The sequence below is a fragment of the Erinaceus europaeus genome, chromosome 12, assembly GCF_950295315.1.
Source record: "Erinaceus europaeus chromosome 12, mEriEur2.1, whole genome shotgun sequence".
NCBI lineage: Eukaryota > Metazoa > Chordata > Mammalia > Eulipotyphla > Erinaceidae > Erinaceus > Erinaceus europaeus.
In genome coordinates, this window is record NC_080173.1 from 99,048,423 (window position 1) to 99,062,597 (window position 14,175).

Below are 14,175 nucleotides of genomic sequence, written 5' to 3' on the forward strand. Positions count from 1 at the left end.
GGGACGCGAGTATGCAGTTGTGGTTCTTAGGAATATGGGACCTATAGGGTTTGGATCCTGTCCTTTGACAAAAGAAAATCATAAAATATGGGGATATATCGCACATTTCTAAGTGCACAGTACTCTTTGCAAGGACCTGGTTTCAAACCCTACTCCCCACATACAGGGGGGATGGTTCACAAGTGTTGAAGCAGGTCTGGTCTGCAGGTGTCTTTCTCTCTCCCCCCCGTCCTCCCCCCTTTCCTCTCAATTTCAGTCTGTCCTATCGAATAAAATGGAGGAGGGGAGAAATGGCCACCGGGAGTAGTGGATTTGTTTTTCTAAGATAAGATCATTTGTAAAAGAGCCAATTTGTTAACTCCCTGTCCTGTTCGTATCACTTTCAGGCAGAAAACAAAGTAGAAAATGAAATGGATGAAAATGATAAAGCACAGGATGGAGAAAATGAAAAAACCAGTGAAAAAGAACAGGACAGCGAAGTCAGTGAGGACACCAAATCCGGTAACTGGAGAAAATGCTTTTACTTGGCATATGTAAATCTATCACTAGGAAAATGCCTCTGTGAGACACAGGTTGTAGTTGTATAGATCTATTTTATATTTATCTAGCTGGTTGATCGAAGGTCTGTTTCTCGAAGGTCTGTTTCTCGGTCAGAGGGAAGCCATTTGCTGCTCAGGCAACGCCTCGCTGGGCACGCAGCCTGGGGTCCTGAGCAGGAAATGGAACGGGCTCAGAATGCTTTCTGCTCTCTTGTTAGTCTTATTCATATTACTGTTGCTGTCATTTTAGAAGAAAAGGAGACTGAAGAGAACAAGGAACTCGCCGACGCCAGTAAAGACAAAGAAGACGGTGTCGGGAAGAAGAAAGTAGAGCATGACATCTCTGAAGGCAACGTAGCCACGGCTGCAGCAGCTGCTCTCGCCTCCGCTGCGACCAAAGCCAAGGTTTGCCGCTGGCTGCTCTTCCATGCTCCTCTCTCCAGCTGTGGATGCCCCACTGGCTTATGGTCCTGGGAGACCATCTTTACACCAGGGGTGACTCCTCTTAAACGGCAGTTCTAGGTTAAGAATTCTTCAGGAAGGAGTTGGACGGTAGAAACTGTAGAATTGACTGCAGGGGGATTGCTTTCCACACACTCATTGTGTCACTCAGCCTTTTGAAGACTGGAGACTGCAGGCAGCGTTTAGATAACCCCTCATTCGTTTGCACGGACATATCTTTGACAGTTGTTCCAGTAATTTAAACCAGATGGCAGTAATTGTGATTTTTAAGATAAAAATGTGTTTCCTTGTAGAAATACTTTATCCTGCTCTTACTGAAAGGAAAAGGGAGAACTTAAAATAGTTTCTTCTCAGATTTGCCAGCTTTTCTGGGGGTGTAGTTCTCTGTATATAACACAGTATTGGCTTAACAGCATCCTTCAAAGAAAAAAGAGAGAATGATATTTTCCCTACATTTTGTTAATTTAACATTTCAGGCACCAGTGCATGATATTTAAAAGAGAGAGAGAGAGAGATTTTCCCCCCCTTTCCCTTCATTTTACCCATAAAACTGGTTTCTTTTCAGTGTCTTAAAGAGAGCTTTGTGTAGACCTCCTGCTGTGCCGGGAGGGTGGCCACTCCCAGCACCAAGTGGGAGGTTACCCGGTGCTGTGGTGTGTGAGTGTCTAAGAAGTCACCCGTGCTATTCACTTGCTGTCAACTGCGTCTCCAAGAACGTGATCTAACAAGCATGGTTTAGAGTCGACCATACATGAATCAGTTCAAATCATAAATGATCCTTTAGAGAGGCCTCCCCATCTGACAGGTGTAGACACTGAGGAGTAGATAAAAGGTGTTTAGAAGTCACGGTTGCACTTAACCAATTCACATACCTACTACAGTCGCTTGTGTTCCTTTGTTCATATCTGCCAATCTGTTTCAAAAATACCTCCTAGTCTGAATAGTTCTTTCAGCATTCCTTATCTCTTGTCATCCCCCAGCTGCTCTAGGAATTGTTGAGTGATCACTGAGTATATAGAAAAATAACTTTCACATTTTATGCTTGAGGCCAAGCCCACTTGTCGCTTTCTCTGTTCTTCATTTGTCAGTCGCCTGCCCAGTCTGAACATTTGCACTCATAGAAGCCAGCTGACTGTTCTGCTCGCTCTGCCCTTGAGCACCATACCTGTGCCCCAGTGCTGACTCCCCCGAGCAGCTAGCCGCTACTGTTGCTGACTGCTTCAGTCCACATAGTCGACTGTGGTTTGATGTACTGTCATCCTATTGTTAGGAAGATTTTAATTGTTTGTAAGAGAAAGAACACTGCTGTGGTACATGTGATGCCAGCAGTTGAACTCAGGACCTCCTGCTCGGAAGTCCAGCACTACAGCTACTGTCTCACCTCCCAGACCACTGTTGTTTAATTTTTAATTTAATTTTTAAGTGAGTAGATACCTCAGTATCCAGCTTAACAAAATTTTAAACACTCTGCCCAACTTTGTGCTTACAAATAGGTTCCATATCAAGAAACAGAACAGTGCTTTCCTTCCAAATGTTTCCTGGTTTTGTCTTCTTGTGCCTATGCCTCCTCTTTTACTTTCAAGAATTGATTTATTTATTTATGAGGGAACCAGATCATCACTCTGGCTCATCTGAAGCTAGCAACTGAATATGGGACTCATGCATAAAGGTCCCACGTTTTATACACGTTTAATCACTGTGCCACCTCTCAGACACGTGCCGTATGAGGCACAGCATGCCTCCCTGTAAGTGATTGCTAGCTGTCTCCTAAATCCATGGGTGATAATTTCTTTCTGTTACTTGTACATCAGGTAATTGGAATAGTATAGTATGTAAAAGAGTCTTCGAGACCATAAAAATGGGCACAGTGCTTTGATAATAGCTCACCTGTATCTCTCAGGTTAATGTTTGTTTTGGGTTTTTTTAAATTTCTTTTTCTTCTTTTACTAGAGCACTCAGCTCAGCTCTGGCTGATGGTGGTGCCACGGGGCTTGAACCCAGGACTTCAGAGCCTCAGGCATGAGAGCTTCTTGGCATAACCGTTAATGCTATCTACCCCTACCCCCTACTTTTTTTGTTAATTGCCACCAGGGTTTTGCTGGGGCTCGGTGCCTACATAACAAATCCACCATTCCTAGCAGTCACTTTTTCTTTTCTTCTTTTTATTATTTGATTGGACAGATAGAAATTGAGAAGGTAGGAGGAAATAGAAAAATTTATCTGCAGACCTGTTTGACTGCTCGTGAAGCTTTCTCCATGGGGGGGGGGGGCTCATTCCCAAGTCCTTGTGTGTTTCTAAGGCACGCACTCAACCAGCTGCCGCTGCATGGTGCTCTCAGATGGAGTGTGTGCCGCTCATGTGTGAGGCTCTGGGTTTGATGTCCAGCACCAGAGCGAGCAATTCTTGCAGCTCTGTATAAAAGCTGTGGTAGGGGCCAGGTGGTGGCTCGCCCAGTAGAGCGCGTGTAATCACACTAGCGAGACCTGGAAGAAGCCTCGCCAGCAGTGGAGCAGTGCTGCAGGGGTCTCCGCCTATGCCTCTCCCTCTCTCTCTCTCTCTCTCTCTCTCTCTTTCTCTCTCCATCTCCCCCACCATCACCACCGTCTTTCCCCTCTCCTTTTTTTTCTGTCTCTAATTCTATGAAAAAAGAAAGACCTCTGGAACAGTGGAGTCCTCCTGCAGGCACCAACCCCAAAGTTACTCTCATGGCTCAACAAAGTAGTGCCACCTTCTCTGAGTTCGCTCGGTCCCTTCCATGGTGTGGTCCATGGGGATTGAGCCAAGGATATGTCACGACAAGGCCTGCTTTTTACCCAACCGTCATCCAGCCCTTCAGTACAGACTCTTATTTTTAGGAATTGGGAACTTAGTTCTTGATTCTGAAAACACCTATGTTACCCGGTGTTTTGTGAAAGCAGCATTCTGTAGCACATACTAACTGTGCGTTGCTGCTTACAGCTGTAGCTGACACATTTCACAGCACAGATTAATCTTTTTTGTACTACATGGTAATTAAGGGATAAGGAATTCACTTAAATTACTGTAATTAGTTCAACTTTTCTATGCTAAGTTTTCTTTCATTCTCTTTTTATTCTTCTGTGTCTATAAACAGCTTTGTTATTAAGAGTTTTCCTTGCTACATTTTAATTGCTTGCCAAACTCTGACATAGAATGGTAATGAGAGGTTCCAGCTCTAACTCCAAAACAAAGTCTGGGCATGTTTTTGACTTGTCCCTATGCTGCTTTTATGAGGGTTTTTTCAGTAGCAAATTCATTTTTTATTATTAAATTTTTATCAGTGACTTACAAAAATATAAGATAACGGGTATAGTTCCACACCCACTGATAAAGTTCTGCACCCTTCTCTCCATTCCACCTCCAGAGTTCTCTCAGAATCTTAGGGATCGATTGGCTCCTTTTCCCTGTCACTTTGTAAGTTCATGTGATTCAGTTCTCTATATTCCATGTATGAACTGAACCTTCCAGTGGTTAATTATCCTTCACCTTGTTCACTAAGCATAAATTCTTTTTTTAAAATTTTTTGAATCTTAATTTATTGTTAATTGAGGTGGGAGAGGGAGAGAGACAGAGACACCTGCAGTCCTGCTCCACAGTGCATGAAGCTTCCCTGCATTGGTGACCAAGGGTTTTGAACCTGGGTCTTTGTGCACTGGAATGTGAGCACTTAACCAGGCGCACCACGCTCTGGCCCCATAAATTCTTAATTATTGTTAATTATATTTTTATTATTATACCTCCCAGCAAGCTATGAATTGATGTGCCTGATGGAGCGATGTGTGGTTATGTGAAAGAAAAACGAATCCTCGCCTGGATATGATAGAATGTGCCTGTTTTCCGCCCATTCACCTGTTCAGGTCTAAATGGAAGCGCAGAATTACTGCCTGGATTAAACTAGAGCCAAATCTCCTCTTTGCAGCAGTGGGAATTATTTCTTCCCAGATTATAAAGATCAATAATTCGTTTCCCCATAAACAAATATTTACGTCAGATGTATTCTAGTACCTACTTCATGTCCACATACCCTAAGGTGACAAAGTGAGCTTATTCTGCAATTGGAAATTCATTCTATAAGATCTTTACAAACCCTTGGAAATACCACATGGTTTTCTCCCTTTATTTGAAATTTTTTCTTAGGACAGGAAGATTTTCATTGTACATTTTTGTTACAAGTCTATAACTGATAAGTATGAATTGAAATTAATAGCTTCGTCAAGTAGTGATCATCAGTGTCGTATCTTTTTTTACTTTGTGACGTGGAGAATTTAAAGGAGGAGAAACAAACAAACAGTTTGTTCAGTTTGTTTTGCCTTCAGATAGGCCTGTATGTATCCTTCTAGGGCAACAGAAGTTACACCTATTCTAGCAAGTAGAAACCGTCCTTTGCTAGGAAGGTCTTCTCAACTAAAATGCAACCAACTTTGGTACTTAGCTTCTTTCTTTTTAAGGTATTTCCTCCCACACTCCATATAGTTTTTGGTTCATTCCCAGACGAAATGTATCATTGTTAAATTCTGGAATGTACATGAAGGATTGGCACTTTCTCTTTAGCTTATTTTAGAAGGTTTTTATAATCACAATTGTCAGTTTGTTAAAACAGGTCAGCAGTGGATTCATGGTGTAGGCACGGAGCCCCAGCAGTAACCCTGGAGGCAGAAAAAAAAAAAGTCCTCACACTAGACTCATTTTCCAGTTTATACTTATACACTCTTAAAATACACATCTTTGTCCTACTATTTTTTTGTATTTATTTTCCCTTTTGTTGCCCTTGTTGTTTTATTGTTGTTGTGGTTATTGTTGTTGTTGATGATGATGTCTTCGTTGTTGGATAGGACAGAGAGAAATGGAGAGAAGAGAAAAGGCAGAGGGGAAGAGAAAGACAGACACCCCTGCAGGCGGGGAGCTCTTAACCCGTTGTTCTACTGCCCGACCCCCTTTATCCTGCTTTTACACATTTGCATACAAGCTTCTTTAAGTGAATTACTGCCTGGATGACTATTTGAAGCTGTATTATTATTATTATTATTACTATTATTTGCCTCCAGGGTTCAGTGCCTGTAATACGAATCCACTGCTCCTGGTGGCCATATTTTCCATTTTTTAATTCGCTAGGACAGAGAGTTAACCTGCAGATCTGCTTCACTGCTTTTGAAGCGACCCCCATGTAGGTTGGGAACTGGGGGCTCAAGCAGGGACCCTGGGCAGGTCCTTGCACTTTACACTATGTGCTCTTAATCCCGGTGCCGGTGCCCAGCCCCTGCGCTTCATACTCTGTGCTCTTAATCCAGGTGCCGGTGCCCAGCCCCTGTGAAATGATTTTTTTTCCCTCCAGGGTTATCACTGGGGCTTGGTGCCAGCGCTACAAATCCACTACTCCTGGAGGCTATTTTTCCATTTTGTTGCCCTTGTTGTGGTTATTATTGTTGTCATAGCTGCTGTTGTTGCTGGGTAAAACAGAGAGATTAAGGGGGGGTGGAGTGAAAGACACCTGCAGACCTGCTTCACCACTTGTGAAGCGATTCCCCTGCAGGTGGGGACCTGGGAGCTGGAACTGGGATCCATATGCCTGTCCTTGTGCTTTCTGCCATGTGTACTTAACTCGCTGCACTACCACCTGGCCCCTATGAAATGATTTTTTTACCCCCAACTAGTATTATTTCTCCTGCTAGTTCTTCCTTTTCTATTATTACTAATACTACTACTGTTACTCCCACCACCACCACTACTTCTGAGATAGAGACATCTCAAAACTGCTCCTTTGTGGTAGCTGAGGGCTCCGCCTTGGGGCCTTGTACATGATAAGCTATGTTCTCTACTGTGACTCACCCCTTGACTCCTTATTTAGTTATTTATTTATTTATTTATTTATTTTAACCAGAGCACTCCTCAGCTCTGGCTTATGTTGGTGGGGGGGGATTGAACTTGCGACTTTGGAGCCTTAGGCTCAAGAGTCTTGTTTCCATCACCATTATGCCATCTATCCCGCCCTTCTGGTTTATTTTTTAGAACAAACACCAAGCCCTACATCTCTGGACTTAGTTTGGTGATCCTAATCAAAAGAAAACTAATTTGGGGTTGTGGGTTTTTTGCACTTGGCTCAGTGCACATTATAGTGCTCAGTGCCCCCACCTGCAGGGGAAATGCTTTGCAAATGGTGAAATAGGACTCTGGGTGTCTGTCTGTCTCTCTTCTCTATCTCCCTCTTTCCTCTCGAATTTTGGCTGTCTATGCAATAAATCAAGATGATTTAGAAAATTAAAAAAAAAAACATTTGAAAAAGTTCTTTATTACGTTATAAGTGTTTTCTATCATTTCCCCTGAGACCTTAATTTCCCACAGAGGCCCATTTTTGAAAATAGTGTGTGAAATCTCAGTTGTGAATTAACATTCTGATTGGGGGGGCAGGAAGCTTTCCCTTGTGCTTTCTATTGACATCTATTGAAAACACGTCTACAGAATGGTTCACACTCTCTTATCTCTGCGTGTGTTGCCTTTGCACTCCCCAGTGTGCTTTCTCGGCTTTAGAGGTTTCAAGGCACTGGTAGGTCAGAATCGTCTTCAGAGCCTTTTTCCTTCTGCTTAACTAACATGGAACATGTCTGTCTCCATATCCATGAGTTTATCCAAATTTCTCAAGAATCGTGTTAGCAGGAAGTACGCTATTCTAAGCAATGACTTTCCCTCTTCAGATCAGATGGTTGGGTTTTTTTCCCCTACCAGTAGAATATATGGATGGCTGAAGCAGTTGAATAACAAGGAAGAAGGCTTCCTCTATATCTAGAACTGTAAGGGAGAAAAAAAATTACATGGTAACAAATTCACTGTTAAGATTTAGTAAGAAAAATTCAGAAACCTACTTCATTTCCCTTTTACAAATGCAAACGATTAGTTGCAGTTGTGTGTTTTCAGTAATAGCTTAAAGAGGAAATGTTAAGACCTGAGGTTTAGGGGGCCAGGTGGTGGTGCACCTGGTTGAGCGCACATGTTACAGTGCACAAGGACCGGGTTCAAACACCCAGTCCCCATCTGCAGGGGGAAAGTTTAACAAATGGTGAAGCAGGGCTGTAGGTACCTCTCTGTCTCTACATATCCCCTTTCCTCTCAGTTTCTCGCTACCTTTATAAAATAAATAAAAATAAAAGAAAAAAAATGTTAAAAGATGAGGCTTGGAAACCCCAGTTTACTATGCATTAGTAAGTGGTTTTCTCCTGTTCGCACTCAAGATCCAAATACCAATACTTCTTATGCTGGAGGTGGAGGAGTTCTTGCCTCTATTAATTTTTTTATTATTTATTTATTATGAGAGATAGAGAAATTGAAAGGGGAGAGGGAGATAAAGAGACAGAGAGACACCTGCAGCCCTGCTTCATCACTCATGAAACTTTCCCCCTGCAGGTGGGGAGCCAGGGGCCTGAACCTGGGTTCTTGTGCACTGTAATGTGTGCGCTCAACCAGGTGCGCCACCGCCTGGACCTGAAAAGTTTTCATTTTTTAAAAAAGTATTTTATTTACTATTTGATCGAGAGAAATTGAGAGGAGAGGGAGGGAGAGAGAGACCTACAGCCCTGCTTCACCACTCATAAAACTTTCCCCCTGTAGGTAGGGACCAGAGGCTGGTGAACCTGAGACTGTGTGCTGTAATGTGAGACCTTAACCAGGTGTGCCACCGCCTGGCCCCAAAGTCTTAATTTTTTTAAGTATGTTGGATATGATAGAAATCGAGAGAGGAGTGGAAGACAGAGGGGGTTAGAGAAAGATACCTGCAGACCTGCTTCACCACCTGCAACTCCCCTGTAGGTGAGGATCCGGGGGCTCGAACTGGGATCCTGATGCCTGTCCACGCGCTTTCTGCCATGTGCTGCTTTCTGCCATGTGCGCTTAATCTGCTGCGCCACCGCCCAGCTCCCAGAAGTCTTTTTCATAACCACTATGATCTCTCTACGGCCCTCAATTTCTCTTTTTAAAAAAATGTGTTTGTTTATTAACAAGAGAGTACCAAAACGTGACTGATAACTTGTGGTGTAAAGGATTGAACTCCAGACTTTATATTCTGTGATCCAATGCTTTGTGCCCTGTGCCACCTCCTGAAGTAGGTTCTCACCCAAATGCTACTTTTTCACCACCAAAATCCACTGGGTCTTCTTCACCCCTCTCTTCTCTACCTCCATCTCCTCAGATAATAACAGTTCTATAGCCCTAGTTCAAAAGCTTATTCTCTTTGTTTTTCTCTAGATGCTTTAAAAACTTTCTTGATCTTTGCCATAATGAACTTACATTTGGATTTACGTTGCTTTTTGCTCTTCTTTTAAAAATGTATTTATTAAGGGCAGGGGTAGATAGCATAATGGCTCTGCAAAGAGACTCTCATGCCTGAGGCTCCAAAGTCTCAGATTCCATTCCCCTGCACTGCCCTAAGCCAGGGTTGAGCTGTACTCTTGTAAAGAAAAAACAAGAAAGATAGAAAAGTCATGGAAAGTGTAATTATTAATGAGAGGAGTGCATGTTGTCATAGATTAGACCTATTCTTGAATCTAATACTTTATTCTGTTTGCTACCTCCTGGGTCATTTGTTTGGAACTCTTACAGTATCCAGCTTCTAATTGTCTCTCTTTGATAGAGTTTTTGAAGGGAGCTACTGTGGAGGAGTTTTTGTTAATTTTCTAAAAGGTATAGCACAGAAATTTATAAACATCTATTCTCAACTTAAATACATTTATTTAGTTAAATGCATTTAATAATACACCAGGGTGTATCTTGACATTATTCATTTTCCACATTGAATACAATTTCAATATTTTTACTGTCCTTTGCACAAATGTTCAAATAATTTGATCTTCGTGGTCTGGGAGGTTGCGCAGTGGATAAAGCATTGGACTCTTAAGCATGATGTCCTGAATGCAATCCATGGCAACACATGTACCAGAGTGATGTCGGGTTCTTTCTCTCTCTCCTGTTTTTCTCATTAATAAATAAATAAAAGTCTTTAAATAATAGTAATGATTTGATCTTTTGCCCATAGCACCTGGCTGCCGTGGAAGAGAGAAAGATCAAGTCTCTGGTTGCTCTGTTGGTTGAGACACAAATGAAGAAGCTGGAGATTAAACTTCGACACTTTGAAGAGCTGGAGACTATTATGGATAGAGAAAAGGAAGCTGTAAGTGCGGAACTTTTGGAGGTTTTGTTGTTTTTGAATCCACTGCTCCTGGAGGCTACATTTCCCCTTTTGTTGCCCTTGTTGTTTATGATTGTTGTTATTGCTGTCGTTGTTGGATACGACAGAACTTGAGAGAGGAACGAGAAGACAGGGAGAGAAAGATTGACACCTGCAGACCTGCTTCATCGCTTGTGAAGCGCCTCCCCTGCAGGTGGGGAGCTGGGATCCTTAAACCAGTCCTTGTGCTTTGCTCCATTTGTGTTTAAGCTACTGTGCTACCACCCAGCCCCTGATAGGATAAATTTTATGCAAAGAGATTTTTAAAAAATTTATTTTCCCTTTTGCTGTCCTTTTTTTTGTTGTTGTTGTTGTTATTATTGTTGTTGATGATGTCCCCTTAGGTGGGGAGCCAGGGGCTCGAACCAGGATCCTTACATTAGTCCTTGGGCTTTGTGCCACGCGAGCTTAATCTGCTGCACTACTGTCCGACTCCCGGCATGATTTTTAATTGCACAGTTGATTTTGTTATGTAGCAATAGATTCCCAAAATAGTCTAAGGTTTGAAGGATCAGGTAAGAGCTTTCTTTCTCCTCTTAATGACAACATTGACTCATCTCTTCAATAATTAAAATACAGGAATTGTGGCCTGGGAGGTGGCACAGTGGATAAAGCACGAGACTCTCAAGCATGAGGTCCTGACTTCGTCTCTGGCAGCACATGTACCAGAGTGATGTTTGACTTTTTCTCTCTCGATCTCCTCCTATTCCTCTCATTAATAAATAAAATATTTTTAAAATGTATAAATAGGGGGTCGGGCAGTAGCCCAGTCCATTTCTCTCTGTCCTATCCAACATCAATAACAACAACAATAAAACAAGGGCAATAAAAGGGAATAAATAAATATTTTTTAAAAAATAAATATAGATATAGGGACCTGAGAAGTGACTCAGCTGATAAGAACATATGCCATCCATGTATGAACCCCCCCACACACACGCACACACACGCGCGCGCGCGCACACACACTCACACGCACACACACGCACACTCACACACACACACACTCACGCACACACACACTCACACACACTCACACACACCAGATGAGAGCAACAAAAACAAAAATGGGTGCATTCCATGGATGGAGTCAGAGAAAGGATGAGATGTTGGCACATCTAAACGAGCCAGTCCTTGCCCTTTATGCCATGTGCACTTAGCCCGCTGCCCTTTATGCCATGTGGACTTAGCCCGCTTCGCTACCGCCCGACCCCTATTTGCTTTTTCTTAAGTACATGCCTGGTCACTAACAACAAACTTTTCATAGTTCATCATTTTATTTCTTTTTTTTTTTAAAGGATTTTATTTATTTATTAATAGAAAGATAGGAGGAGAGAGAGAAAGAACCAGACGTCACTCTGGTCCATGTGCTGCCGGGGATTGAACTCAGGACCTCATGCTTGAGAGTCCGATGCTTTATCCACTGCGCCACCTCCCGGACCACCATCATAATTTTATTTCTGAAACCAATTAATTAGAGGCTTCGAGTCTCAGCTTTCAATCCTTGGCAGACGACTTGGGTTCTTGTGATCCCCGCTGTCTTTCAGTGTTTCCCACCCCTCCTTCCTGCTTTATGCAAATGCTGTGGGAGCCGAGCTTTGTGTGAACTTCAGCTGCATTTGCAGCTGTGTCTGCTTGTCGTCTCGATGTAGAAAAGTGCTGTTGTGTTCAGGTTCCGCCTGATTCGGCTGCTTCATCCGCACACAGTGCAGGAGGGGAGGGAGGGATGTGTCTCAGAGCAGGTCTGCAGCAGCTTTGTTTAAAGCCGGCTTCCCGAGAGCTGTGAGAGAGTGAGCGATTCACTAACACCCTTTTCCATTAGTGACACTCACACTGTTCACTTTAGCTATGGGACTGTACACAGTCCAGCAGAATGGAAAGGAAGGGAGGGGGAAGGTCTGTTTTATTACAGACCGTGATCCAAGTTCTCCCCCCCCCCCAAATAATAGCTTATCTGAGTAAATTAAGGATTCTTTCTTTCCCTCAATTTCAGTCCTAGGACTAATCAGTATTAATGGTTTGGTGTCTACTAGAACATTTTCGGTTTGCATATGTTCATATATGGGCACAAAGATTTCTTTTATCACTGGCATTATTTTATAGATACTGTGAAAACTTACGCTTTACTCTGTATCTAAGACATGACTATAAACTTAGTCATACTGTGATGACAGTCTGTACATAGACATTGTGCAGTTTTCAAAGACTTTGCCAGATACAGAATCACTGGGTCATTAGTTAAGCAGATTTAAATTTACTCTCTGCCGTCAGGCTCTCCTCTATGGTTTACAGCGCACATTCTTTCTGATGGCTACGAAAGTCTATTCAGTTTTCAGAGCAGTAGCATAATGGTTATGCCAAAAGCTTTCTTGCCTGAGACTCTGAAGTCCCAATGGCAATCCCCAGCACCACCATAAGCCAGAAATAAGCAGTGATCAGGTTAAAAGAAATAACAATAAGTAACAGTTCTTAGCTGGATTAAGTGAACACTAAGGTGCCCTCAGCAGGAGAGGTACATTGGCATACTGTGGCCAGGACATGCTCTTTGTTCTATTGTATGTGACTCGGCGTAGAAATGGTTCTCTTGGGGGTCGGGTGGTAGCGCAGCAGGTTGAGCGCACATGGCACAAAGCGCAAGGACTACATAGGGATCCTGGTTCAAGCCCCTGGCTCCCCACCTGCAGAGGGGAGTCGCTTCACAGGTAGTGAAGCAGGTCTGCAGGTGTCTGTCTTTCTCTCCCCCTCTCTGTCTTCCCTCCTCTCTCCATTTCTCTGTCTTACCCAACAACAAAAGTAACTACAACAATAAAACAAGGGCAACAAGTGGTGAAGCAGGTCTGCAAGTGTCTGTCTTTCTCCCTTTTCTGCCCCTCTCCCATTTCTCTCTGTCCTATCCAGCAACGAGTGACATCGACGACAACAATAATCACAGCAAGGCTACAACAACGGGAACAAAACGGGGGGGGGGGGCGGGGGGGGGATGGCCTCCAGGAGCAGTGGATTCATAGTGCAGGCACTGAGCCCCAGCAATAACCCTGGAGGCAAAAAAAAAAAAAAAAGAAATGGTTCTCTTAGAGACAACTGGTAGCCTGCTATCTGGGCCTTGCTCTCATGACAAAACCTGTTCTCTGACAGAGATGATGGCTCATTAGAACTTCAGCTAGGACACCTGAGAGATTGCATATGCTTCAAGACTGGTTCATGCCCCTGTCCCCACCTGCAGGGCGAACTTGATAAACAGTGGGCAGTGCTGTAGTTGTCTCCCTCTATCAGAGAAACAAGGGGGGAGGGGAATGACCACTAGGAGTGGTGGAGTCACGTCGGCCCTCAGCCCCAGCAATAACCCTTGTGGAAAGAATCTCAGAGCTCAAACTGGGTTTTCTCAGATCTGTGTGCTTGGTCACTTCTCACAGTTCTTTCTCGTGGTTAATTAATCCTTTGAAATAATGAGTGCACCTCAGGGGAAAATGGAGTTAATTAGTAAGCAAGGAAGACAGGGCAGTTTTTCATTTATGGACAGGGAAACAACCCAGGTTTTCCTCCCCAGTTGGTCCTCCTATCTTAGTAATAGTTGTTCTTTTATTGTTTGTTTGAATTATTGTTTTTAAGATTTTATTTATTTATTAAGAATGATAGGAGGAGAAAGAGTAAGAACCAGATATCACTCTGGTACATGTGTTGCCAGGGATAGAACTCAGGACCTCATACTTGAGAGTCTAGTGCTTTATCTACTACTGCACCACCTCTTGGACCATGATTTTTTTTTCCCCTCCCTTCCTTCCTTCCTTCCTCCCTCCCTCCCTCCCTCCCTCCCTCCCTCCCTTCCTTCCTTCCTCTCTCTCTCTCTCTCTCTCTCTCTCTTTTTTTCTGCCTCCAGGGTTATCACTGGGCTCGGTGCCTACACCATGAATCCACTGCTCCTGGAGGCCATCTTTTCCCTCTTT

At 43.2% G+C, this 14,175-nt stretch overlaps 1 protein-coding gene across 2 annotated transcripts in view; it reads left to right on the forward strand.

The window, feature by feature from the left end:
- SMARCC1 (SWI/SNF related, matrix associated, actin dependent regulator of chromatin subfamily c member 1) overlaps positions 1 to 14,175 on the forward strand; it is a 111,506-nt gene that overhangs the window by 81,073 nt on the left and 16,258 nt on the right. For both annotated transcript variants that reach the window (XM_060204793.1, XM_060204794.1), the window contains exons 23-25: positions 387 to 501; positions 790 to 944; positions 10,040 to 10,174. In XM_060204793.1, coding sequence (XP_060060776.1) covers positions 387 to 501; positions 790 to 944; positions 10,040 to 10,174 — 405 coding nt within the window. The remainder of the gene's footprint in view (positions 1 to 386; positions 502 to 789; positions 945 to 10,039; positions 10,175 to 14,175) is intronic.